This window comes from Drosophila simulans, chromosome 2L (assembly GCF_016746395.2).
Source record: "Drosophila simulans strain w501 chromosome 2L, Prin_Dsim_3.1, whole genome shotgun sequence".
NCBI lineage: Eukaryota > Metazoa > Arthropoda > Insecta > Diptera > Drosophilidae > Drosophila > Drosophila simulans.
In genome coordinates this window covers 10,334,225-10,357,707 of record NC_052520.2, presented here as the reverse complement: position 1 = coordinate 10,357,707, position 23,483 = coordinate 10,334,225, and the positions used below count along the sequence as shown (strand labels likewise).

Below are 23,483 nucleotides of genomic sequence, written 5' to 3'. Positions count from 1 at the left end.
ATATGTTTTAAATAACATTAATAAAGTAGAGGTCCTCATTTAATCTCTGTTTTATTGAAATTCATGTGGCTGCGTATGAAACAACATCGTTTTTTTCGTTTCTTAATGTTACGTTTAAGAATATTATAATTTCACTAAATAATATGTTTTAGTCTTCATCTAGTTTACTTTAGTATGTTGTTATTGATTTGTGTTAATACATTCTTCTCGATCGGATATTTTTAACTTTTGCATTTCCCTGCAAGCCTGCTTTTGAGCTTTAGTGTCAGAAATACTAAGTTCTAGAGTTAACAAAATGTCATATGCCGGGGGTAAAGCTTGATAATATGTTTTTTAACTATTCTGCACGGCGATTAAATAGTCGTTTTATAAATTAATTAAGACTCTTACGAACTACGAACTTTAAATGCCACGCGTGCAGGAGAAACAACAATTATCGCGGTAATAATCGTAGCTACATAACTTTGCCTGCGAAGCCCACTGGCAATTGGAGAACTTATCCGCGCAGACTGGAGTCACTTCAGTTTTCGGAACTTCTGTAAAGTAAAAAATATAATAAATATATAAATTTACATAAATATTTAAAGTAGAAACCCACCTGCACACGCTTGCACATTGCAATTGCGATATATGGGCTCCCTGTTGGTGTAGCGACAATGCGTTGATTCCCGCAAGGCGTTCATCTTGATGTCGTATTCCAGGCATCTCACACTGCGTCGCTGGGTTCCACCACCACATGGTTTGGTACACTGCAAGAAACGAATCCCATCGGATATAGTAACTGCATCACAAATCAAAAAGTATCTGCTACCTCCGACCAATCCGAGTAGTGCCAACGGGCGGCACAGTACTCCACCTCCTCGTGGGAGCACTTCTCGACGGATTGCGGCTTCAGCTCCGGCGTGCACTCGCTGTGCTCCGTGATCAGCTGGTTCCGGATGCACAGCACCTCGCGGGTGCGTGTCAAATCGAAGCAATCGCCATTGCACGATGACCAAGGACCAGTGAACCAATCACCCACCTCGCAGGCGGGCTTCTCGCAGGGACGACGACTTTCGGGTGTGGTGCTGGGATCACATCGCTGCTCGCCAGCCTTGGAGCGATCACAGAATACTGTGCGATACTCAACGCCGGACCCGCAGGTGACCGAGCAATACTGATTCCATTCGGACGTCAACCAAATGGCCGTGGCGTCGCTGCCATCGATTTTGCTCCTCTTCACTTGGCTGCTATTCGATGAGGATTCCGAAGTGCCTGACAGGCGGTATCGGGATAAATTGCGTCGCCGATTCTTGGGACATTCGCACTGCTTCTGCATGGGTGGCTGATCCTCCATGCAGGCGGCCTTATCGACGTGTATGACCAGTCCGGAAGCCAGTTCCTGGACGCAGCTCACCTCCCTGCGCCGCAGGCCGCCGCTCGACGAGCAGCGACACTCGCCCCAATCGTCCAATCTCCAATACGCCGGACAGGGTTGCGTGTTGCAGTGCAATAGGTTTTCGTTCAACACCGGTTTCACGGAGTGCATGCAACGTCGCTGCGAGTAATACCGCAATGGATTCTTTCGAATGCAACGGATGATGGGTGTCTGCGTGCCGCCGCCACAGGATTTCGTGCAACCACTGAACCCAATTACTTTCCAATTAAAGATACGCTTGCGTCCCGCCCGCGAGCTACTGGATGAACTGGTGTCCTCCATACCGGATCTTAACAGGCCATCGCTGCTCTCCAGCGACATTTCGTTTTCCTCGGACTCGGAAACTATGGGTAGCATATACTCGTACTTTACACCAGTATTATTGGCAGACTTGGTGAAAACCTAAGAGATAATAACTAAATATATAGCAGTATACTAAGAGTTATTTGTGGGGGGCTCTACCATAAGTTGCAATGAATCCCGAATGGGTCCAATGCTCGTGATCCACTCGGTCACCCCATGGCTGTCCTCAGCTCCGTCGATTCGATGATAGTCGAAGACGGCACCAACTGCTTCGTAGGATCCGCTCTCCGAGACAGTGTTCTCCCCATTGAAAATGGCCAGCTCCTTGGAGGTGCGCAGAACTGGATACCAAGATTTGATAATCATCATGGGCATTATGCAATGTCAGGGGAAGTACTATATTACCCAGCAAGTTGATGCTATTCTTGAGTTCGGTTATCGAAATATTGGAGGCACCCACTGGCAGTGTGGTAACATGTATATAGGCATGTTCCGGCAGCGGATCTCTGGTGAAGATGCCCGTGACTGGCCGGCAAAGTAATCCGCCACAGCTCACGGAGCCACTGTGTGCATACAATCCATCGATTTCGCCACTGGCTTGCACGGCCTAAAATATAGTTTTTATAATTCATATTATAATCCATATTATGGATACATTATATAATATTTACTCACCAGCAACAACAAGGTCAATAATGCTATCATATCTGTTAATTTTTCAACTACTTTATCTATATATTTAATACATTAAATATTCTTTATATCGATCCAATCCACAAAAACTATCTACAGCTTCTGCAGGGGAACACTAAGAATACGCCTTTATATATGGTAAGTTCAGGGTAATTCTCGTACGAGTGGAATTCGTGGGCTTTGCAAAAACATTATTTATTGGCCACTTATTAAGCATACAAGATAAACAACAAAATAAATGAGTACAAAATACATTCAGTCAGCCATATTAAGGGGCATATGTTCTATAAGCAATTGCTTTTTGGATCGACTTTCTGTACGCACAACTGCGGCAATGTGTTTACTAAAATAATTCATTGAAATTAAGCTCATTGGACTTATTCCAGTTTTTTGCTTTCACGAAATTATTTCCACTTTGATTTGTTGACCTATTCCGCTTCTCAAGAATCAATTTAAAAATTTAAAGCCTTGGACAAACTATACTTAATTAAATAAAACAGGTTAAAAGGGTTTCAATCAGTAAGGCAAAATAAATTGCATCGCAAATCAAGTAAAAACAAGGTAAGTGATAAATTATAACTTTTATTTGATATATCATATATCAAATAAAATATCATATCAGATATATCATATCATTTATTTATTAACTGATTAAAAGTTTCACTTTAAATTAAGTATGCGATCTTGGAATGAACAGAAACTTATAGTTTGAGATACTGAAAACAAAAATCAAGGTTAATATTTAGATATCCATTAACACTTTATATACACCGAAATGTCTTTAAATATATTGTTTAAATTTCATTACGGATCACTTTAAATGCTGCGTGCTTTTTGATTCAATGTAAAACCAATACTAAGTTTTCAATGCGATTCTTGTACTTGAAAAAGCTCTAGTATCGAAAAATGAGTGCTTTTAATGTGCGATCGTTGCTTTGTTGCTGGTGGTGGCACAAATATCTTATTTTAAATTGCAAAAAATATTTTAAAAAAATTCTATATAATCAAATCATCATTTCTTATAACTCACTGGTTGTATCTGCTATATTTTTCTAGATTTATTATTATTTATTTAAATTTACTAACCTTACAAGCTCCATCCACACAAACAGCGCGATCCCAAAATTGCGACCTAAAATATTCAGCTGGATGTCCACATGGAGTTCCATCAATTACGGATTCGTTTAGTGTGGCAAAAGATTTCATTCCGAATGGCATACAGTTCAGCTCACATTCAGCGTCATCTATAAATTATATAAAAAATATTATGAATTATATTATAAATTATTATAAATTTAAAGTGTTTAAACTTGTTAATAGATTGTAGGATTGAAATAGATACTTTTGAGTAAGCTAATATCCAGTTTGACTTATGCTTTTACTTTTTTTCGAATGAAACCATTTTACAGATCATAAATGCACATACCCTTCACATAGGGTTCCCACCTATATCGATGACCATGAAAATCTTTATCGTTGTAAGTCGAGCATTGGGAGGCCCGAAAATCCAGGGCTTGTTCGTCGCATGGCACATCATTGCACAATTGATACCGCTTAAAGTATCCGACACATGCATTACTCGTAAGCTGATTATTCGTCAATAGGTTACTGAAATCGGTAAAGGAATAGAGTGCTTAGGGATATTATCTCAAAACATGCTAATGAATGCAAACTGTAGGATTGAGAGCATCAAACTATTCCAAAGTACCAATAATACCCTATATATCTTAAGAAGTAATATTAGTATGTATGTATATATAACTCACCGATTGATGCATTTCCTAACCTGATACTTAACGCCACCACCGCAGCTTCGGGAGCAGGAGCTCCAGTCACTCCATTTGTCCCAACGTGGATATGGATACACCTTCTTCTTTGCCTTCTTCGAAGTTACCGAAGTTGCTTCTTGCGGTGGATTGGGAGAGGAGAACACCTCCTCCACATTTGGAGTCTGTCTTGTGGTCGCCACATTGCCACTTTCGAAGAGATCCTTGGTAGTCACACTTGGTAATGTCGTGGTTTCCAGTACAGATTTGGAAGTCGATGTACTTGGATGGGTGCCATTCAATGATATAATCGTTGTTGACTTTAATACTTTTTCATCGGATTTGTTGGATATTTTATTAGTGGTCTCGTTCTCCAAGTATTCCTCCTTATTATTCGGTTTTTGCTTGGGTGATAGATCCTTTCTCGTATGCCACAAGTTTGCCAGCTCATAGTATGAGTTATTTGAGATTTTCTTTTTCGTTTTGGGTTTTCGGTGCTCTCTGAGCCAATCTTGATGTTTCTGTGAGTAAAAATCAAAATAATAAACATGATTTCATCAATTTATGACAATTCACTAAAGCACTTTACAACAAATTTATGGCATACAGCACTATTAGTTTGACATTAATTAAACTTCTAGCTTATCAACACCAACATGACATATTTTTCAAAAGTGATAATTTATAATAACACTTTAAGTGGGCATAGAACGTACTGAATGAGTTCTAATCAGTAATTAGATTAAACAAAATAATAAATTTAGCATTTTATAGTTTATAGTTTATATCGAAGGACCTACCTTAATTCGCTCTTTAGTTGTTAAATCCGCCTGCACAAAACTAGAATCGTGTATCGTTGCGAGAATTGTAAGAATACTGTAAATAGAATTTAATAATATAAAAATGTTTTGTGCAAAGAAGTATAGTTTAAGAGCGGAAATTGAATGTTTCATCAGTTTAAACTCATCTCTGAATCACTTCCGATTGATTCCCAGCACAGCAATGCAATCTTAAAGGCAAAAAACTTCTTTGAAGTATCTAGATCTACACTTTTTACAACGTTTTCTGTGAAAACGAGCCACTGTTCGGCGGCAGGGCAAACAAATCTTGATTAAATCCAGCTGAGCAAGATTTTCACCCCGCCCACTTTTTGTGCTATCAAATTTGTATCTATTGAAAAGCCCATCTATTCGTTTTTTTCGGTAAAGATTGAGTTACACAGCGTTTTGAGATACTATTTTCTTACCTGAATATTAACAACAGCTTCGCCATTTCTAAGCCTGTAAAAATCAAGGAGATAAACTTAATTTCAATTACAATTTATCCAAAAACTAAAACTTGTGCCGTACTTAACAACATATATTTAGATTATTTTTCTATGTACTTGTAGATAAATTCGCTAGCTATTTTTAAGCGATCTTTAATGTTTGCCAGTACGCATGTAGAGGCTTTGTATTAGCAGCTCGGCACAGAGGAACTCAAGTTCCATTATTTTCATTGATTACGATTAAACCGACCGTGACTATTCGACTGGAATGGATGTACTTTCGGCAGCATATAGCAATGTAGCAAATAGCATACACTACCAACATCCGTGAACAAAAATGGGAAGGGCGTATTTCATTAGAAGCCTCCACACCCACTCAACATTTTGGAGCTACATATGTATATGAGCACACAACTATTGCGTATACTACAAATACGCACAAATATGTTATATAATTATATATAAATCAGTTCGCTTCTCAAGCTGCGACTTGGGAATTTTAGCTTAAAGCAAAGTTATAATATAAAACATCTTCTGATAGGATTTTAGACTATATATTTTGGCAATAACTAAAGGAACTTGGCAAGGATGCTTAGCTAGATCCCAGCTTGTATACATAAACTACATGAAATCTTAGCTTTAATGTCATATCATAGTATTGTATATATACTATGTAATGTTCTGGACTCCTTATAAAGAGCAAAGTGCTCTGCCGCCAGTGACACACATTCGTGGAGCGGCAATTGCATACCCTAGAAGTGTACGAGTTGGCGGGTATGCGTGTTCCTAATGTCACAATGGACTTTGCCTACTTAACTGTGTCAATTGGGCCATTTTGAGCCAATCGTTGCATTTGAAACTGCATTTGCCCATGTGTGTTGCAATGGCATTAGCACTTCAGCATGCCACTGAACTCGAAAACACTCAATTCGAAGAGTGCGGATATTATGAAGAACTTGCATTAAACTGAAGTGTTTGGAAAATGTTCAATCGTTTCGAGAGAGAGGAAGGCAAATTACTTGGGGGCACCAAAATATTTTGATACATATGTCATATTTTCTGGGCATTCTTGTATTTCGTCATTGACGCTGCTTCGCTTTGCCATAAATTACATGTGAAACTTCCGCAATTAGCAAAACGGGAAGCAATTTTGAAACATGTGTGTGCGCGCAGATGGGATTGTTTAAACTAAATTGAAATCTATGAAGAAAAAATGCTGTCATTTGATTTCGCTTTCAGATTTGGACAACTGCCTTTGCGGCTCACTGCCTGTATTATTATTATCCGATCGATCCTAAAACCTGGAAATGACTGCAATTACGCTGCCACATTTAAGGCGTGCAAAATAATGTTCGAGTATTTTTTTTCGAAAAAAATTGAAAACTCCAACGACAGAGGGCTTTCTTTCATTATGCATTCAGTGCTTGAGTGATTACTGTCATCGGACAGATAACGACTCGATATGAGTGAGGTGAATTGGTTTGTCCCACAACGAGAAACCCGAATCAATTATACGCATTTCCCCCAAAATGCAATTAAGCCCATATTCAAAATGTCTTCGGACCTTTGAAGAGTTAACAAACCGAACAATTGTAAAGATATGGGTTCACTGAAAAGGTTTTCGAAAAAAGAAAAGGACATGTCACTCAAAACGATCAATTATCGGAATACCTTACTTTTTGGTAACGCTCACTAAAATGATTAAATTAAGTAATTTAAATTAATAGGTTTTTTTTAATTTAGCTCTTAACTAAAAGGATCAAAAGGATCTCTGCTTAAATGTTCTAACAAAATCACTAAACAAGCAACACTGGGATTGTGCAACTTTCTAAGATCAGTTATTCGATCGATAAGATATTTGCAAAAAATATACAAATATATAGCACCCCGTGTATCACTGCACGCCTAATTCTGGATTAATTGAAGCCGTCGTCTTCATCGCGTGGTACTCAAATCCGAACTGAAATCCGAACTGAATTTTCGGGAAAGCCGCTTTGGGAACAAAAGTGCTGGAGGCAGAGCGCGCCGCTAGCATCAGCGCAGCTCTGGCGATCGAGTGGTGCTAACAACGGCACCCGTGGCTCCCCGATTTCCACCGGGAGGAGGCGGCGGAGTGGGGACCCATCCCCCGTCCACCATCTCACCAAACCCCAACCACAGCGCACTCACATGGGCATGGAGTCGATTGCCAGCGCCACCCAAAAGTCTGGAGCCAAACGTGCGTACATACAGATAGGCGCACATCCACAGCACAGCTATGGTCGAAAAAGTAGTTACTGTTTACATAAAACAGAAATTATTTATAAATATTTTAGATTTAAATTTTATTAAAATATCTCGTTTGCTTAATTCTTTCAAGTGGAATAACAATATTCTTAACTGAATATATATATAATTAACTGAATATATAATATAATTAAATATATTTCAATTTCATAAGTCAATATTTCAAGTTATGAAAAATATCATGCTACTTTTCGCAAGACAAATCGTACATAGTTCACACTTCATTTAAAATTCAGGTATGCTATTTAGCTGACCGCAGGTGTGCCTGTGACCACGGGTGAGTTACAATAATGTGGGTGATGCCTCTGCATATGTATGCATTTAACTTTATGTAGCTTTCAGCGGAATATCAATGCGAGAACAAATGTACATTCGAACCTTACGCAAACGCTTAATGCGAAAGTGATCCAAGGAAATTTATGGAGCCCAAATTGGTTATAATTTAGCAGAACTCAATCCGGACTTAAGCTTCCCACACAGAAACTAAGAGAATAAGTCTCTCATAATGGCAAGAACTTAAAAAATTGGCTTAGAAAAAAAGGAAGCTAAATTTAATTTAAAGCTTAATTGATTTTTGGAATAAAAACATATTGCAGTATATGCAGAAAAACACAAAAACACAACGCAGTAATTCAAATTTATCTAAGGACACTTTTGTTTTATTATCCTTTATCTCAAAGTTTTCTCTACTTTCAAATTTTTCAAAAATTTCGCATTTAAAAAAAACTATTTTCTCAGCTCAAATGTATTTACTACTTTTTTTATAGAAGTAGAATTCTTCAATGGATTTTACTAAGACAAACCCCAACTTGGCAACTTATTGAAAATGCGCTTGTGCATCATTAATTTTGTATTTTGAAGATTGGGCGGCTATTAATTAGGTCGTTTGTTGCTATGCTGATATGGAGCAATAAATCTTCATTTTGGTTTTATATATAATTACACATTAGCTTAGTTTCCTGCACTTGGGTCAACTCTCTTCGCCCACATGAAGTAGAAAGCCCCAAAATCTCAGACAATAGTGCATCGAGTAACTTGATCTACTACATCCAGTTTGAATGGAAGCACTGATCTTTTATAAAAGGCTATACTTCACCGAAAGCCTTTTAAACTCCGTCGACCGCAAAGATGCAATTAACCCTAAGCTTCATTGTGCAATAAATCTTAATTAATCTTAATTTCTCTTTGTGGAATTAAGTTAACGGAATTCAATTAATAGAGGCTGTGCAACCGAAAGTGCACTTATTTCGAGCACAGGAGTGATTTTTTAATTAATGGAGCAGTTCATTCATTATTCCACCGTGCAAAGTAATTTAATTGTGTAATTCTTGGTATGCCACCCATTGAGCTCAGTTAAAAAAGGATTTAGAACATAATCCGAAACTGGTCAAAGTTATAAGTAAACAACTTAAATAATATTTAGTTCCTAAATATACCATACAACCGAGTTAACTATTTTATATTGCTATAACTTCACAAGTGCCCCTTCAACATATTTCACAATTTGTAGGCGGTCATAAAAATTGACATAATGGCAGGGGCGGATTCGTAGTAAAATATTGGGGGAACTGTTTGAACTATGAAGTAACTGCTTGAGTAATAAAATTCATTTAATGATTTTGTGTTGATATTACGTTAATTACTTAATGTTTGGGGGGAAGAACACTTTCAATTACCCGATTATTTATAACATTCGTGTGTGTGTTGGTAGAATAATATTGAATGCGGTACATGAGTAACTTTAAACGTTCTGTGTGTTTTATTAAAAACAGTATAAACTATTAATATGAACTAACTGATATATCTATTTGTCACTAACCGGAAGTCTTTTTAACATTGGCTCATGTAGGTTGTAGTGCTTTACCATTTTCTGTAATATAATTCGTATCAATTATAATCCTTTAACCAAAAATTACAATACGAACCTCACAAAAGGAAACATCTATGGAGCAAATAGCCTGGGCCGGTGCGTTTCCTTCGACTGATTTTGAATTCACAACGCGAACCAAAGGCAAGCCATCCTCGCCATTTTCGATGGAAATATAGTTCTCCTTGACTAGAAACGAAAGTTGCAAGGCGTTCTGAACGGTGTCCATAAAATTGTTTGGATTGCAAATAAGTTTAAAGTAAGGAATCGGCTCTTGATTGCCCTCTCGATATATTTGTCTTATTTGCTTCAGCATGTGGGTAACGGACGCTGCTCCTTCGTCCTTGCGTTCCAATTGGTCACTCTTTTCTGGACGCTTCTCATCAACCTACAAAATCCATAGTAATATGAACAAATATTACTGTGAGAAATTGCTTAACAAATGACTTACTTGAGATTTCGTTTTGCGGGGAGCACGTTGCTTTTGAACCACCACCTTCGGAGTAACATCTATGAAGGGCAGCATGCTATCATTGGTGAAGAGCGGTCTTCCGAACTGAATAGCCAATGAGCAAAGAGCATCCCAATCCTCTTCGTGCTCTTTGAAAACCAAATCGTTCTATGGAAGGATCAAATCAAATTACGGTTAGGCATAAATAAACTATACAGTGCACCTACGATTGCTGTAGCCACCATTCGGTCCGTGAAGTTGGTGTTATGTTGGATAGCTTTTCCCACAACTTCGTAATTGCGACGCAGTAGCTCCGTGTCCAGGACAAGTTCCGTGGAGTTTGTACGGCGGTCTTCATGTCCCTTGTTGATATCGTTGGCTGTTTGAATGATTTCCTCTATGGCAGCGATAGACTGGCCGAAGGTGTTGTTTTCGATTTGTTGCTCTGCAATTCAATTAGTTATTTCAGATATTAGTGATTTATGATTTTACTTACCTATCTCAATATTCTTTTCAATCAGATTTTGCAGACACAGTATGCGAGCATCCTGGGCCGACCCCTCCATTTGCGATTGGCTTTGATCCGCATCCATAGTATTGTTAAATAAATACTAAACAAATAAAACCAAATTAAAGCCAATTGTGAATTCACATCAAAAAGTTCCTTTGAAAATGATTTCGGCAAATGTGTAAACAACTGTATATCGATAACTAGCTTTGTCAAGATATCACCAACTTTTGGACTAATTGGAATGGGTCATCAAAACGATATTGTTTTCACACTACCGCTAACTCACTATCGATATCGTTAAAGTTAACATTATCGTGCAAAAGCTTTTTTATTTATATTTTGAACATTCTGTTTAATTTAATAATAATTACACATTATCCAATTACAATATAAATCTCAATTGCAGATCCACATTTATTATCACTAATCTGGTTTTTAGACAATGGGAACTGGGTTCTAACATCTAATCAATTACAATGACAATGCCAACTAATAAATAACTCAATAATCTAAGGACCATTCGTTCTCGGCAATAAAAGAGTCAACCACTTCCTTCATTGAAAAATTTGGTATTAGTTGATCCTGAGTGAGCTTAACGCGTGTCACAGGATCGAAATGTCCAACCCGCTGTAAGTGCTCTTCTATATCTTTTCGTTCATACGTAATTCCAGATGGAGTTATCACAGGGTCAGTTAATATTTCAAAACTTATTTTGCCACATAGAAAATCGGGAACGTCACGTTTCTGTAATAAGTAAATAACAATATTAAAAAAATCTGTTCAATATTGGTTAATTTTAATTAAGCTTTTTACCTTTCGACGTTCGTCAACCTTAGAAAATATATTGTTAAGTTCCTTAATATGATCATCCTAAAAAGTACAATTAGCTTGTAAGCTCAGCTCAATAAACTGGTTAAAGTCCGACTTACGCATTCTTGCTCAATTTCCTGTTGCTTGTCTTTCAGCTGCTCATCGTGTACACTTCCATTCAGCTTTAAATTGGCCAAACGACTTTCCATGTCCCCTTTTATTAGACTAAAACAGAAAATTTTAGTTTTAGTAAAATTAGTTAACCGTAATGCCATTTTTTGAATTTTTCCAAAAAATGCCTTTACCTCGTTAGATGACTAAATTTACTTTGCACTCTAGAGAGTTCATCTTACCCATTTAAATAGCTTTGCAGCTCGATTTCCTGCTGTATTCGCTTCTCCTCCATAACATTCCAGCGCTTTTTGCGAGCTAGTCGCAACTGCAGTGTAATATCATCCCCAAAGTTCTGCTTCTGCTCCTTGGACAGATCGTAAGCTATAAGTTTAATATATGATTAGTTAGTGTAGAGAACATCTAAGGCCAGGTATTATCTAACCCCGCTGAAGGTGCTTTATAGCCTCGTCAAAGTTGTCGATTTCCATGAGTCCTTGGCCCAGGAAGAAGTGTCCCTTCAACAGATTCCCATCGATGTCGAGGGCGCGTCGGCAATCCTGGCAGCACAGTTCCCATCTTTTCAGTTTCAGATTGCAAAGGGCTCGGTTTGTGAAGTATGTGGCGTTTGTGGGGTTCTTTATCTACACATTATATGGAGCATAGTGCATATGTAAACAACAAAATACACATTACAATAACAAAATATGTGAGACACCTACGATGGCCTTTGAGTAGCAATTTATTGCGTCGTCATATTTTCGGGCTGCAAACAGACAGTTTCCCTGCTCCTTTAACTGCTGATCTGATAAATTGGTCGTGGAATAGATGTGCTTGGTCGTCATCCTGACGAATCTTCTGCGCCTGGTCCCAAATTTGATTTTCCACCGATGAAAAGTGAGTGTGTGTCAAACAACACCAAAGCACAAGTAAATTTGTTTCCTCTGCAAGGATTGGGCAACTGCTGCACGAACTCAACAGTTAACAATGTTTTAAGTGGGAAACGGTGGTGACTTCTGAACGCTCATAACACCAAATAGATCTCGGGCTATTCGCCTGTATTTAATTAAACATAAAACAATTTTCAGCTGCGTTAATCGATGTGTTTCCAGAGTTGTCAAAGCTTACAAGCTTAAATCAAAGCTGCACAATTATCGATTGCACTATCACCGCCCAAACGATACTTTTGGCACACTATCGTTTGCACATACAAAAAAAGAATAGAGCGCCATTTTCGAGTTTCTCGACTGTCAGATACCTCTTACTGAACTAGTGGGTCTGATAGAAAAATCTTTCGCTATTCCTCCTCGAGTAACTCGAATACATAATTTAGTATATCTGACCAACTTTAAGAGCCGACAGAATCAATCAATATGAATATGAATTTTATTTTAAGTCCAAACCAAGTGTAAACAAATTGAAACCTCTTGTAAAGTATAAAGTATACAATTACAGAACAAAGTCTATATGCAGAAAACAAGTGAAAACCCAAAGAATTTAACATTTGTTACCTAAGGCCTACAAGTACAAATCGAAATCTATGCGGTTGCTGGTATAGAAATTTGTGTTTTCACCGCACTTTCGCACATAGACTCCGTTTTTGAAGTAGTTCTCCTGGGACCATTTCAACATTTTCTCCGTGGAAAAGGGTCCCTGAATTTCAGTCTCATCCTGCGACCATTTAAACTCCCAGGTCACCTCCGAGGTAGTCGTCGTTGGTTTGGAGCTATCACTCGATGCCTTAGAGCGCTCCAATTCTTTCGTTTCGAAATCATCTGCATACATATCCATATCATCGGCTACTTTAGGTTTGCTCGTTCCTGGCAAATCGGCTATCTTGGCTTTGATGCTTTCGTATGTATCCTGATATATATCCATATTGCCCGTCTTCGAGAGAATCTCGTTGGCCAGCTCGGTGAGCTGAGAGATTTCCTGTGTCTTTGGGTCAACGATGCCGGCCTTTTTCTGCTTAATCTTCTGAAGGGTTGTTAGGACGGGGCGCTGCTTTCCCAGACGCTGCAGGGTCGTCTTGACGCTCTCTCCCGGCTTCATAAACTCGAGCATTTTCATGAGGTTCATGGACAAGTTAAAGGCCTTGCCCGCGGGTTCGTTCTTATCCTCATCGGAGGAGTTCCCGTCATCTTTGGCCGGGTCGAAGGCGTTCTTCTGTGTACCAATCTGTTAGACAAGTATTGCTTATAAATTAAATGTTTGTGTGAAAGCAGCAGTGATGGAATCCTTACCTTAACCCAGTCTATGTTGTCCAACCAATTGTCCTTTGCTTCCGTCTCCTTGTTCCAATGGTAGTGACCATCTTTGTCGAAGTGTCCCTCCTCCAGCTCTTCCTTCATATTGAATGGTGTTACCTTCACATCGTCTTCCACTTTTGCCACGCCCTCCTCGCCGCCCTCAATGTCACTATCATTGAGATATTCCCTGCAAACAAGAAGTGCCGAAATCAAAACAATCACTGTTTTGCAGGTTTTAAGCATTACCTTTCGTAGTCATCAGAATCCTCTTCATCGGAGTCAAGTGTGTGTTTCTTAAAGGATTCCTCTTTCACTTTCTGGGATGCCTGGTGTTTTCTTTTGCTCGCCATTTTATCAAGAACTCAAAACAAAACTAAAAGCAATTTTAATATTTTCAGGCGACTATTGATTCTATTTACGTTAGTGAAGGTAAATCTATTAAAAATCTGATATCGATAACTGGAACATATGCTGTGTTCCAATTCCAATGTTCCTGTAGTTTCTTAAATTTATTTGAATTATATATAATTAATGTATATATATTATGACTAGTATTCCATTTGATATAAAGTTTGAATATGTAGAGAAAACTTATAGAAATAGACTTAGATTTTATTGATTTGCATACTGAATAAGAAGATATTTACATACAAATACTCGTATTTAATATATTATCTTTGATATTAAAAATCTACCGTTTTATTGCAGTTTGAATAATACAAATATCGAAACCAGTTTTAAAACCATCGACTGTTAATTGCGCCTGCGCTGAGTTTTCGCGTAAATTCTTTTCCTCCAATGTCATCCTGCTTGTGAGAGGTCCCTAGAATCAAAAGTTTAAAGTTTTTTTTTTCACCAATCCGCTGTGTTACAATTAATTGTCAGATAAAAGGTTTAGCCAACAAATTCCTAAAACTATGGTAACCAGCGACCGCCATAATCAAACCAAGATCCGCCAAACCAGAAGCTAACCAGAGAAAAAAGTTCCCCATCCGCCCACTAGTAAATCCGTAAGGATTACTCCGTGAAGGAAACCTATAATTCACCATATAGTAGTTACCCGCTCAAAGATATCAACTTCGAGACCATGCCCATAGGAAGCATTATCAAAAAGGCTTCTAGCTTCATACTGGGCGACGAGAGATTGGACAGAAAAATCGATATTGCTTACGAAGACAACGAAATCCTCTTCTGCAAGAATAACGTCTGCATCCATCCGCCCACAATCGCCCGCGATGAGTCGGATATACTGCACAATCCGGGCTATCTGACCTGCACGACAAAGACCTTTGTGGATCAGTATAATAGCGCCAAGAGGCCAACGCTCCTGCTCACCTGGATACCGAACTCGTCGCTATGCAAGTACACCAATCTGAATGCCGACGATTGCCGGGGTCAGTGCAATCCGAGGAGCAAGTCGCCGGACTCTCGAAATGGCTACTGCCACGTGACCATTCCTCAGACGATCCAGGAGCGGGACATCCGGGAGGAGGACGAAAGCGCGGCGGATATGCAGGAGCTGAAGAACGAACTGCAACCGCTGCTGGGCGGCCAAGCTGCATCCATAGACGACCTGACCGCTCTGCTGAAGAATAACCCCATCACGTCGGTGAACATAACGATTTCCAATCCGCAGATCGAGAACAGCAATATATCGCAGTCCTTCAACTGCATCACCATCCGGCCGGATGTTAACAATTGCTCCGATTGCACGAATGGTTCTGGAGTAGGCGATGGTTCGGCAGCCGATAACCCAAAGTGGACGACCCCCGAACTGCTGGCCTTCAAGCACAACCTGGAGTTCCCGGATAGCGGCAATTCGACGCCGGCCGATCGCCAGAAATCCGCGATGAAGTGCCGCCACTTCTCCGTTGACCTAAGTCAAATGCGATCTCTGCGCCTTTTCTTCAACGACGACAACTGTACTTCGGGTCAGCTGGTGATAGCGTCGCGGGAGTCGCAGTACAAGATCCTACATTTCCACTACGGTGGCTTGGATCACCTGGCTCAGGTGCTGCACCAGTGGCACTGCTTTCTGCACAACATCACATCGGAAACGGGCCAGGATAAGTTCGATTTGCCGTATAGGCACTTTATGGTCTGTCGCCCGGAGGTCAAGAAATCGGAAATGCATCCAGACGAGGGCGATGTCAAGAAGATAACCACGAACTTCTTCTACGGCACGCTGCTCAATGAGAAGGGACAGATCGAGGACGACTTGCTGCTCCGGAAGTGTGTCTTCTTTGGTGGCTTGGAGAAGAGTCTGCGAAAGACGGTCTGGCCATTCCTCCTAAAGTGCTACTCATTCTCCTCGACATTCGAGGATCGCGCAGTGCTCATGGACATCAAGCGACAGGAGTACGAGGAAATTACGCGAAAGCGCCTGTACTCCATGTCCCCTGAACAGCAAATTCACTTCTGGAAGACCGTGCAGATTGTGGTGGAGAAGGATGTGGTTCGCACGGATCGCACCAATCCGTTCTTCTGCGGCGACGATAATCCCAACACCGAGGTCATGAAAAACATTCTGCTTAACTTTGCCGTATACAACACCGGAATGTCCTATTCCCAGGTAGGTCCTACATCCAGTTAATGGTTAGCCTAGCTTCTTCAAATTCTCCTGAATATATATGTTTTTATAACCCACAGGGAATGAGTGATCTCCTTGCGCCTGTCCTGTGCGAAGTTCAAAACGAGTCGGAGACCTTCTGGTGCTTTGTGGGCCTGATGCAGCGGGCCTTCTTCGTCTGCACTCCCACCGACCGGGATGTGGACCACAATCTGAGCTACCTGCGCGAACTGATCCGGATAATGCTGCCGCACTTCTACAAGCATCTGGAGCAGCACAACGACTCCATGGAGCTGCTCTTTTGCCATCGTTGGCTGCTGTTGTGCTTTAAGCGCGAGTTCACCGAAGCGGTGGTCATACGGATGTGGGAGGCGTGCTGGTCGAACTACTTGACGGACTACTTTCATCTGTTCCTCTGCCTGGCCATCATCGCTGTCTATGCGGACGATGTGGTGGCCCAGAATCTGCGCCCCGACGAGATGCTGCTGCACTTCAGTTCGCTGGCCATGTACATGGACGGCCAACTGATCTTGCGGAAGGCGCGCGGCCTGCTCCACCAGTACCGCCAGCTGCCGAAGATCCCGTGCACCCTGAGTGGCCTGTGCAAGCGTTGCGGTCCGGGGATGTGGGACTCCGAGCATCGGCCGGCGCTGGAGTGCGTGGGCCACAGTGATGACGAAAAGTGCTCGCTTTCTATTGACTAGTTATCTAATATATACACTGTTTAAACTCAGCAATAACTATTGTTGGCGACTGATATAATTCGTCATTAACTATTAGCACATGTATTATGCTTTGGAATTATTAGTTTGCTGCCCTGCTTGGCGCTCCAAATGAATTTAGCCATTTACTACGTTTAAACGCCCCGCTTTATTTGCAATTGATAATGTTGAAAGTTACAGATTGGTCTTATTTGCGAATATTTTATCCATTTATATTATTACTAATTACTTAAAGCTTATGTATAAACAGAGTACGTGGTTTGTTAAACTTATTTTCGCAAATAACTGGCAAATAAACGTAGTATGTAATTATTGTTTCTGGTTATTAGCTTAGTATATAATCGGCTATACCCAAGATACACCAAAAATGTAAAGATAAATCAAGCAAGCAAAGTATTACGAATCATTGGAATAAAGTTCAAAAACTGTTTGGGTTTAACTCAGCTAATTAATTTAACAATGATTTAATTATGTTCTGATTGGTCCAACAGTTCTATTTGAATATTAGTTATGCTAACTTTATTTAATAAAATCGTAATTTGTGATTAAATTAGGAATTTTCCTTCACTTAACGTTAGCGTTAGTATTGAGCATCGGATCTACGAAAAAGAATTACATCTGTGGTAACTGATCAATGGGAGTGGTAAACTTAAAGTCCTCGGGGAAGAGCTTAGCTGCGTGCGGATACATAAGTTTGTAGGACTGACGGATGGTGACATCGGCCACACCGGCTATATCACCGATCTCCTTCTGGCTTCTCTTATGCTCGGATGCTTGTGAGGCCATATAGATCGCGGCTGCGGCCACAGAAATTGGCGAACGTCCCGGTACAATATCCATCTCGACGGCTTTCTTTGCAATGTGCGTGGCAGCGCGTTGAACCATATTCGGCAGGTCTAATAAGAATTATAGGTATTAATCCTGCTACCTTCAAGTACAGAAAGTCTATAGACACTTACCCAAGTTGGCGCAGAATCGGCACATGAAGTCCGCAGTGGTTATGAGATCCACACTGGTCTCGAGAGCCTTTAATGTTAGCTTAAAGCAACGGCCAATCTCTTTTTTGCTGATCTTGCTGACAGCACATATTTCCTTGAATGTGCGAGGAACTCCTTCTTGGCGACAAGCTATATACAGACAAGCAGATGCCTTGGCATCATTGGAACGACCCTTGAGGTTCTTTCCATCATGAACCTACAAGAAAACGGCATGAGGTCTCAACCAAATCAACCAGAACTCGATTGTTACCTGTTTGAACAAGTTGTTGGCCCGATCGACAATGGTTTTGGGCAAGTTGATGCGATCGGCCATCGAGGATATCTCCTTAAAGGCTGATATGAGGGAGCGATCCGAGCTGCTCATGGTGCGTCTGTTCTGGTACTTGGGTGCTCCAAATGCGTCAAAGGATGCGGATCCTGTGCCCGGACCAATTATGGTGGACAAGTCGCCGCCACTGAGCAGCGGATTTTCCGGTCCACCGACACGACTGGGATCCACGCCGCTCTTTTCGTTGCTAAAGGTACGCCACTCGGAGCCCACATCAATTACGCGGTCCCCAACCACCAGACCACACTCGGAGCAAATCATGTCGCCAGCCCTGTAGTCCTCGATGAGCGGAGATTCGGGGTGTGCGTAGCAGCACACCTTGTTGTTGTCCAGTCTGCAAGCAGTAAGCCATTATTGGTGTCCACAAATTGATAGGAAACACGACTTTTACCTGGATGTCGATGCCATTTGTACTCTGTAAGCTATATATTTTTTTAATACTCACATCAACTGGTGATGTGACTTTGGCCGATAACTCGATAGCTGCTTAGGTGTTCGCTTTATAGAAATCGGAATATGGAAAAGTCAACTTTCACAATTATTTTTCTATATTTTAGGTTTCCTTGCTGTTAATAACAACACTGAACCACCTTTAGCAATTTTGCAATCTGTGCAACTTTCACAATTAATGTGCTATATTTTAAATTTCCTTGCTGTTAATAATAAACACTTAACCACCATTTTAACTTCATAAAAAGTTTTTAGTTCATTAGATTAAATTTTTTACCAATAATAGGCTTGTTTTATCTAACTAATTCCAAAGTAACGCATGTTTTGATTTAAACTTTAAACTGTGTCTTTTCCACCGTTCCATAAGGGAGGCAGACCTTCAACTTAGCAATTTCGCACACCGCATAAACATGCAAGCATGTTCGAACATCTGGAAGGGTGGCAACCCTGCTCGTTTATTGTTATGGCAACAACAGGATGCCGTGCTAAACAAATTCATTGACATGAGAAAATAATCTAGTTCCGCATTGATGTTCGTAGTTTGTACGAGTTTCGGCTGTGCGAAAAATTTACGGCCACCCTTAACTGGCCCTATATAAATTTCGAAGAGACTATACTATCCGTGGGGCGAACCGGTCACTGCACAGCAGTCGCGAAATGTTCAAAAACACTTTCCAATCGGGATTCCTATCAATTCTGTACAGTATTGGCTCGAAGCCGCTGCAGCTGTGGGATAAGAAGGTGCGCAATGGACACATCAAGCGGATCACCGACAACGACATACAGAGCCTCGTGTTGGAAATAGTCGGCACCAATGTCAGCACCACGTTCATAACATGTCCGGCAGATCCGAAGAAGACGCTGGGCATCAAGCTGCCCTTTCTGGTGATGATCATCAAGAACATGAAGAAGTACTTCACGTTCGAGGTTCAGGTAAGCTTCGTCATCTTGCAGAAGCCAGTAACTCCATGATTTCCGCCCCTAATCAGGTTCTCGATGACAAGAACGTGCGGCGAAGGTTTAGGGCCAGTAACTACCAGTCGACAACTCGTGTCAAGCCTTTCATTTGCACCATGCCGATGCGATTGGACGAGGGATGGAATCAGATCCAGTTCAACCTGTCCGACTTCACGCGTCGCGCATACGGCACCAATTATGTGGAGACACTCCGTGTACAGATTCATGCAAATTGCCGCATCAGACGCGTCTACTTCTCCGATCGTCTCTACTCGGAGGACGAGCTGCCGCCGGAGTTCAAGCTCTTCCTTCCCATTCAGAAGCCGGTGCAGAAGTCCAATGCCATTTGTAGCTAAATTCTGTATGCATCGTCAATCAATTAGAGCACCTAACCAGACGGAGTCGACGCTTAAAACGGCACAAAATGCACAAGACTGTCATCCAGCACTCATTCAACACTTTATGGGAATCACGAATAAAAATTGCATCATGTACATAAAATTCTATTGATCTCTTGTAAGTATCTCCGTTCCCGTCTCGGTTATTAGAATGGTGTGCTCGAACTGGGCGCTGCGTGCGCCATCCAAACTAATCGCCGTCCAGCCGTCTTCCAGCACTGCTATTTCTGCTCCGCCCAGGGACAGAATGGGTTCAATGGTGAAGGTCATGCCCGGCTGCATGTTACCAGGAATCTCATTATCTACGATGGGCAACATGATTAGCAAAGGACGAGTCTCTTAAGCGGTCTTACTTACAATAGTGTAGTATCTCCGGGGGGCCGTGGAAATAGCTACCGATTCCATGTCCAATGAAAGCAGCTATCGATGCCAAGTCATGTTCGTCGCAATATCTGTCTATGAACTTTCCAATCTCATTGAATTCCACACCGGGGCCGCACAGCGAAATGCACTGATCCAAACAGGATTTAGTGGCCTCCACGAGAAAGCCACCCCGTTCGTCCACGTCGCCCACGCGAAATGTTTCCGAGCAGTCGCCATGGTAGCCGTTCAAAAAGACTGTGACATCAATATTTATAATATCCCCGTCGGCCAACTGCCGGTCATCCGGAATTCCGTGACAGGCGATATTGTTGATCGACGTGCAAATGGACTTTGGGAAGCCGGCGTATCTCAGCGGCGACGGATACGCTTTGGACTCGAGAATTCTTTCATGCGCAAAGGCATCAATCTGATCGGTGGTTGTGCCAACTGTTGCTAGTTTACCGCATTCGCGCAGTATCCTGGCCGCCAGTCTGCCGCTCAGACGCATGGCATCAATCTGATCCTGGGTTTTGATTTCCGGCGATCCCAACGTGTTGCCCGGTGGCATATTCATGAAGTAGTACGCCGGTTTCTCGATCTCTTCGGGCACAAAACGTTCCGGGGAAACCTGGCCGGTGGACACGATTTGTTTATATTTGCCAGTATCTCTGCAAGTACACCCATTATAATAGAGTACTGAAACAGATAGGGCTCAGAGCATACCCCTTAACTTTGCCGAACTGAAACAAGTTTCTGGCAGTCGTTTTCTGGCTCATTAAACGATTTAAAAGCCCAATTCTGCCCATTTTGTTTTGATTATGACATTTTTGCAGTGTGGCAGTGCTGTAAATATTTTTATAGATAACAGCCGAGTGTTAGGGGTATTCCCCTTTTTTTTGATAACGGCACTGTGCTTCAAGTTTTTGAAAACTAAAAATTTTATAAATATGTAAAATATATTTATGCATCCTGACTTCCTGTTTGCATCGCAATCTAGTAAATAAAAGAATATCGAGTTATTTATTTTACTTTGTTTATAATATAATATCTGCAAAAGTGTTTAAAATATTATTTATGCCACATTAGGTTCGTATTTGTTTCGTACATGATCTCCATATAAATTAAATTTTACATCTGCTGGCATGACTGCGAAGCGCGCAAGGTTAAAAGAGGGTGTTTCAGAAATGTAATACATCTTTTCGGAATTCAAAAGAACTTGTGCAAAGCAGCACATGGAGTTCCTACGATCCTGTGGCCTGTTTTTCAGAATATGTGTATTATATGTTGACATCGCTCATCATTTACTTTACTATTAGCCACACGATAAGACTTAAAAGTTACTCGAATTTTTAGGATACAGTCGGCTTAAGAGCTATTTAATGCATAACTTTAAATTCTTAATTAAACAAAGAAATCTATGACCTCTTCTGTGATACTATTGCGACTCAGATAAGCCTCCGCGCAAAAGAGAAAACATTTGTTTCGATTTTGTTAATTAACGTTATCTCTTACTGGAGTAATGTTTTCTTTTTAATATTTTTGGATTCTAAAATTTGTGAGTGCAGTTCGGAAAACGGAGATTAATACATTTGTTACATTTTCAATGTACGATGTCGGTATTGCATAGTTTATAGTGTACTTTCGATTTTCGGTTTATTTCTCATTAAATAATTACAACTTAGGCGATCCCCTCGATTCTGTATCTTTTGTATAATATGACGAAATACGCGTTGTCAAACGGGCCGTGGATCGCTCGCTTGTTTACTCTGACGTCGATTGATGATGTGTGCCGACAAAACACAAATGCCCCACATCTATGCACTTATCCATCCGCTTATGCCGGCAGCTGGAGCTTCTTGCCCTTAAGAACTTTGGTAATGTATAAGTAGAAGAAGTCGCAGTACAAAACGGTCTGGACAACTCCGGCGAAGATCGCGATGAGGTCGTAGTGCGACTCGACCATGTACCGGTAGACCCAGTTGAGCAAGTAGAGTGCGCGGTACGATCCCAGGGCGAAGAGGTAGTGGCTGGTGATGGACTCGGCCTCGCCGGTTCTGCTCACGAGGAACAGCTGCGGCAGAATGGCAACCGATTCCAAATAGATCGAGAATGTCCACAGCACTTCCATCACGGTAAACTCATGGTTGATGACCAGCGAGAGCAGGGCGCACGGCACCAGCAGGAATTCGATGCGGAACGAGTCGTGATTGTGGTCATAGGTGGCCTTAAACTTCACGTACATCAAATACACGGTGGCACCGGACGTGGCCAGGAACAACACCTTCATCACCGAGTTGTACAGGCTCACGTAGGTGGTGAACAGATCCAGGTAGCGCGTCAGGTAGACCACGGCGAATAGGATCTGCGACTTGCCCGATATTCCGGCGCACGAGCGGGTCTTCCATATCTTCAGCAGCAGTATTATGATGGCAAACACATGCGACAGATCCCCAGCAAAGCGAAAGATATTCATCCTGATCTAATCCGCCGACTTGGCTACTTGGCTGCCCGGTTGGCTGTTTGATTGTTCTACTTCCTTTCGCTGCGGCTGCGTCACGGAACGCACGCCTATATGAAAATGGGAGTGTATACTATAGCAATAATGGCGGCATTCAGTGTTTCAACAGCTGCATACGTTACCAAAATTGCTTTTCGCCTAATTTGCCAACGAGTAGAGAACTGAGGGCTTTGCCGCTTCTGAAAAAAACTTGTCAGAATGTCGGCATAAACAATGACGTGGCTGGTGAATAAGAATAAGTTTGATAACATGGCCACTGCTTATCGATATCGATAGGAGCCGCCACTTGATTTTTTTAATGAAAATTCGACCATCTCTAACAAAAAGTATGGTAAAAAATCACAATGATTCAAATTTTTTCTTTCCTCGCTTTAAATCATAAAATTTAGGAAGAGAAAATTTTAATTTTGCTTGTTTCTCTTTTTTCTGTTAGGGATGATCGAATTTTT

The 23,483-nt window shown here is 41.0% G+C and overlaps 9 protein-coding genes across 13 annotated transcripts; 2 read left to right on the top strand and 7 right to left on the bottom strand.

The window, feature by feature from the left end:
- Positions 1–34: 34 nt before the first annotated feature.
- On the bottom strand, positions 35–9,602 carry LOC6731831 (thrombospondin type-1 domain-containing protein 4). Of its 4 annotated transcripts, none has more exons than XM_039292614.2 (11): positions 9,552–9,602; positions 5,426–5,459; positions 4,980–5,055; positions 4,180–4,700; positions 3,840–4,021; positions 3,500–3,657; positions 2,126–2,327; positions 1,880–2,061; positions 812–1,819; positions 599–749; positions 35–536 (listed from the first exon to the last, which is right to left on the bottom strand). In XM_039292614.2, the coding sequence occupies exons 2-11, from the start codon at positions 5,449–5,451 to the stop codon at positions 403–405; spliced, it is 2,640 nt and encodes an 879-aa protein (XP_039148548.1). In that variant the 5' UTR covers positions 5,452–5,459; positions 9,552–9,602; the 3' UTR covers positions 35–402. The 4 variants fall into 4 exon arrangements, with proteins under 4 accessions (XP_039148548.1, XP_016024513.1, XP_039148555.1 ...); XM_016179937.3 differs by lacking the exon at positions 9,552–9,602 and adding an exon at positions 7,333–7,527; XM_039292621.2 differs by lacking the exons at positions 3,500–3,657; positions 3,840–4,021; positions 4,180–4,700; ... (1 more) ...; positions 5,426–5,459; positions 9,552–9,602 and adding exons at positions 2,396–2,528; positions 3,222–3,240.
- Positions 9,469–10,779, bottom strand: LOC6731830. The gene is made up of 5 exons (XM_016179936.2): positions 10,547–10,779; positions 10,278–10,495; positions 10,051–10,218; positions 9,658–9,987; positions 9,469–9,602 (listed from the first exon to the last, which is right to left on the bottom strand). The coding sequence occupies exons 1-5, from the start codon at positions 10,641–10,643 to the stop codon at positions 9,537–9,539; spliced, it is 879 nt and encodes a 292-aa protein (XP_016024512.1). The 5' UTR covers positions 10,644–10,779; the 3' UTR covers positions 9,469–9,536.
- Positions 10,780–10,943: 164 nt separating this feature from the next.
- Positions 10,944–12,645, bottom strand: LOC6731829 (E3 ubiquitin-protein ligase CHIP). Its single transcript, XM_002078928.3, has 6 exons — positions 12,205–12,645; positions 11,928–12,126; positions 11,725–11,866; positions 11,491–11,596; positions 11,375–11,431; positions 10,944–11,305 (listed from the first exon to the last, which is right to left on the bottom strand). Exons 1-6 carry the CDS (start codon positions 12,325–12,327, stop codon positions 11,063–11,065), a joined length of 870 nt encoding a protein of 289 aa, XP_002078964.1. The 5' UTR covers positions 12,328–12,645; the 3' UTR covers positions 10,944–11,062.
- A 205-nt stretch (positions 12,646–12,850) lies between these two features.
- On the bottom strand, positions 12,851–14,196 carry LOC6731828 (CD2 antigen cytoplasmic tail-binding protein 2 homolog). The gene is made up of 3 exons (XM_002078927.4): positions 13,978–14,196; positions 13,726–13,918; positions 12,851–13,660 (listed from the first exon to the last, which is right to left on the bottom strand). The coding sequence occupies exons 1-3, from the start codon at positions 14,079–14,081 to the stop codon at positions 13,001–13,003; spliced, it is 957 nt and encodes a 318-aa protein (XP_002078963.1). The 5' UTR covers positions 14,082–14,196; the 3' UTR covers positions 12,851–13,000.
- A 276-nt stretch (positions 14,197–14,472) lies between these two features.
- Positions 14,473–17,474, top strand: LOC6731827 (TBC1 domain family member 16). The gene is made up of 2 exons (XM_002078926.4): positions 14,473–16,303; positions 16,381–17,474. The coding sequence occupies exons 1-2, from the start codon at positions 14,819–14,821 to the stop codon at positions 17,002–17,004; spliced, it is 2,109 nt and encodes a 702-aa protein (XP_002078962.2). The 5' UTR covers positions 14,473–14,818; the 3' UTR covers positions 17,005–17,474.
- Positions 17,451–18,898, bottom strand: LOC6731826 (transcription initiation factor IIB). Its single transcript, XM_016179935.3, has 4 exons — positions 18,740–18,898; positions 18,271–18,682; positions 17,982–18,216; positions 17,451–17,918 (listed from the first exon to the last, which is right to left on the bottom strand). The coding sequence occupies exons 1-4, from the start codon at positions 18,754–18,756 to the stop codon at positions 17,635–17,637; spliced, it is 948 nt and encodes a 315-aa protein (XP_016024511.1). The 5' UTR covers positions 18,757–18,898; the 3' UTR covers positions 17,451–17,634.
- A 345-nt stretch (positions 18,899–19,243) lies between these two features.
- Positions 19,244–20,256, top strand: LOC6731825 (cilia- and flagella-associated protein 20). The gene is made up of 2 exons (XM_002078924.4): positions 19,244–19,731; positions 19,788–20,256. The coding sequence occupies exons 1-2, from the start codon at positions 19,456–19,458 to the stop codon at positions 20,109–20,111; spliced, it is 600 nt and encodes a 199-aa protein (XP_002078960.1). The 5' UTR covers positions 19,244–19,455; the 3' UTR covers positions 20,112–20,256.
- On the bottom strand, positions 20,196–21,396 carry LOC6731824 (methionine aminopeptidase 1D, chloroplastic/mitochondrial). The gene is made up of 3 exons (XM_002078923.3): positions 21,240–21,396; positions 20,511–21,184; positions 20,196–20,455 (listed from the first exon to the last, which is right to left on the bottom strand). The coding sequence occupies exons 1-3, from the start codon at positions 21,320–21,322 to the stop codon at positions 20,259–20,261; spliced, it is 954 nt and encodes a 317-aa protein (XP_002078959.1). The 5' UTR covers positions 21,323–21,396; the 3' UTR covers positions 20,196–20,258.
- A 756-nt stretch (positions 21,397–22,152) lies between these two features.
- On the bottom strand, positions 22,153–23,477 carry LOC27206551 (ER lumen protein-retaining receptor). 2 transcript variants are annotated; one of them, XM_016179934.3, is made up of 2 exons: positions 23,152–23,477; positions 22,153–23,084 (listed from the first exon to the last, which is right to left on the bottom strand). In XM_016179934.3, the coding sequence occupies exon 2, from the start codon at positions 22,987–22,989 to the stop codon at positions 22,351–22,353; it is 639 nt and encodes a 212-aa protein (XP_016024510.1). In that variant the 5' UTR covers positions 22,990–23,084; positions 23,152–23,477; the 3' UTR covers positions 22,153–22,350. The 2 variants fall into 2 exon arrangements, with proteins under 2 accessions (XP_016024510.1, XP_016024509.1); XM_016179933.3 differs by having other exon boundaries at positions 23,157–23,477.
- Between the last annotated feature and the right edge of the window lie 6 nt (positions 23,478–23,483).

Coding starts and splice junctions, on each gene's coding strand:
- LOC6731831 (XM_039292614.2), bottom strand. CDS start 5,451: ATGGCGAAGCTGTTGTTAATATTCAG. Junction 1,820..1,879: donor GGGATTCATTGCAACTTATG/GTAGAGCCCCCC, acceptor ATTATCTCTTAG/GTTTTCACCAAGTCTGCCAA. Junction 750..811: donor ACTACTCGGATTGGTCGGAG/GTAGCAGATACT, acceptor CGTTTCTTGCAG/TGTACCAAACCATGTGGTGG.
- LOC6731830 (XM_016179936.2), bottom strand. CDS start 10,643: ATGGATGCGGATCAAAGCCAATCGCAAATGGAGGGGTCGGCCCAGGAT. Junction 10,496..10,546: donor TGAAAAGAATATTGAGATAG/GTAAGTAAAATC, acceptor ATTGAATTGCAG/AGCAACAAATCGAAAACAAC. Junction 9,988..10,050: donor CCCGCAAAACGAAATCTCAA/GTAAGTCATTTG, acceptor TGGATTTTGTAG/GTTGATGAGAAGCGTCCAGA.
- LOC6731829 (XM_002078928.3), bottom strand. CDS start 12,327: ATGACGACCAAGCACATCTATTCCACGACCAATTTATCAGATCAGCAG. Junction 11,432..11,490: donor AGGAAATTGAGCAAGAATGC/GTAAGTCGGACT, acceptor TGTACTTTTTAG/GATGATCATATTAAGGAACT. Junction 11,306..11,374: donor AGGTTGACGAACGTCGAAAG/GTAAAAAGCTTA, acceptor TACTTATTACAG/AAACGTGACGTTCCCGATTT.
- LOC6731828 (XM_002078927.4), bottom strand. CDS start 14,081: ATGGCGAGCAAAAGAAAACACCAGGCATCCCAGAAAGTGAAAGAGGAA. Junction 13,919..13,977: donor GATTCTGATGACTACGAAAG/GTAATGCTTAAA, acceptor TCTTGTTTGCAG/GGAATATCTCAATGATAGTG. Junction 13,661..13,725: donor ACAACATAGACTGGGTTAAG/GTAAGGATTCCA, acceptor CTTGTCTAACAG/ATTGGTACACAGAAGAACGC.
- LOC6731827 (XM_002078926.4), top strand. CDS start 14,819: ATGCCCATAGGAAGCATTATCAAAAAGGCTTCTAGCTTCATACTGGGC. Junction 16,304..16,380: donor CCGGAATGTCCTATTCCCAG/GTAGGTCCTACA, acceptor TATAACCCACAG/GGAATGAGTGATCTCCTTGC.
- LOC6731826 (XM_016179935.3), bottom strand. Junction 18,217..18,270: donor CCAACAACTTGTTCAAACAG/GTAACAATCGAG, acceptor GTTTTCTTGTAG/GTTCATGATGGAAAGAACCT. Junction 17,919..17,981: donor CCGATTCTGCGCCAACTTGG/GTAAGTGTCTAT, acceptor AATTCTTATTAG/ACCTGCCGAATATGGTTCAA.
- LOC6731825 (XM_002078924.4), top strand. CDS start 19,456: ATGTTCAAAAACACTTTCCAATCGGGATTCCTATCAATTCTGTACAGT. Junction 19,732..19,787: donor ACTTCACGTTCGAGGTTCAG/GTAAGCTTCGTC, acceptor GCCCCTAATCAG/GTTCTCGATGACAAGAACGT.
- LOC6731824 (XM_002078923.3), bottom strand. CDS start 21,322: ATGGGCAGAATTGGGCTTTTAAATCGTTTAATGAGCCAGAAAACGACT. Junction 21,185..21,239: donor CAGTTCGGCAAAGTTAAGGG/GTATGCTCTGAG, acceptor GTGTACTTGCAG/AGATACTGGCAAATATAAAC. Junction 20,456..20,510: donor CCCGGAGATACTACACTATT/GTAAGTAAGACC, acceptor TGCCCATCGTAG/ATAATGAGATTCCTGGTAAC.
- LOC27206551 (XM_016179934.3), bottom strand. CDS start 22,989: ATGAATATCTTTCGCTTTGCTGGGGATCTGTCGCATGTGTTTGCCATC.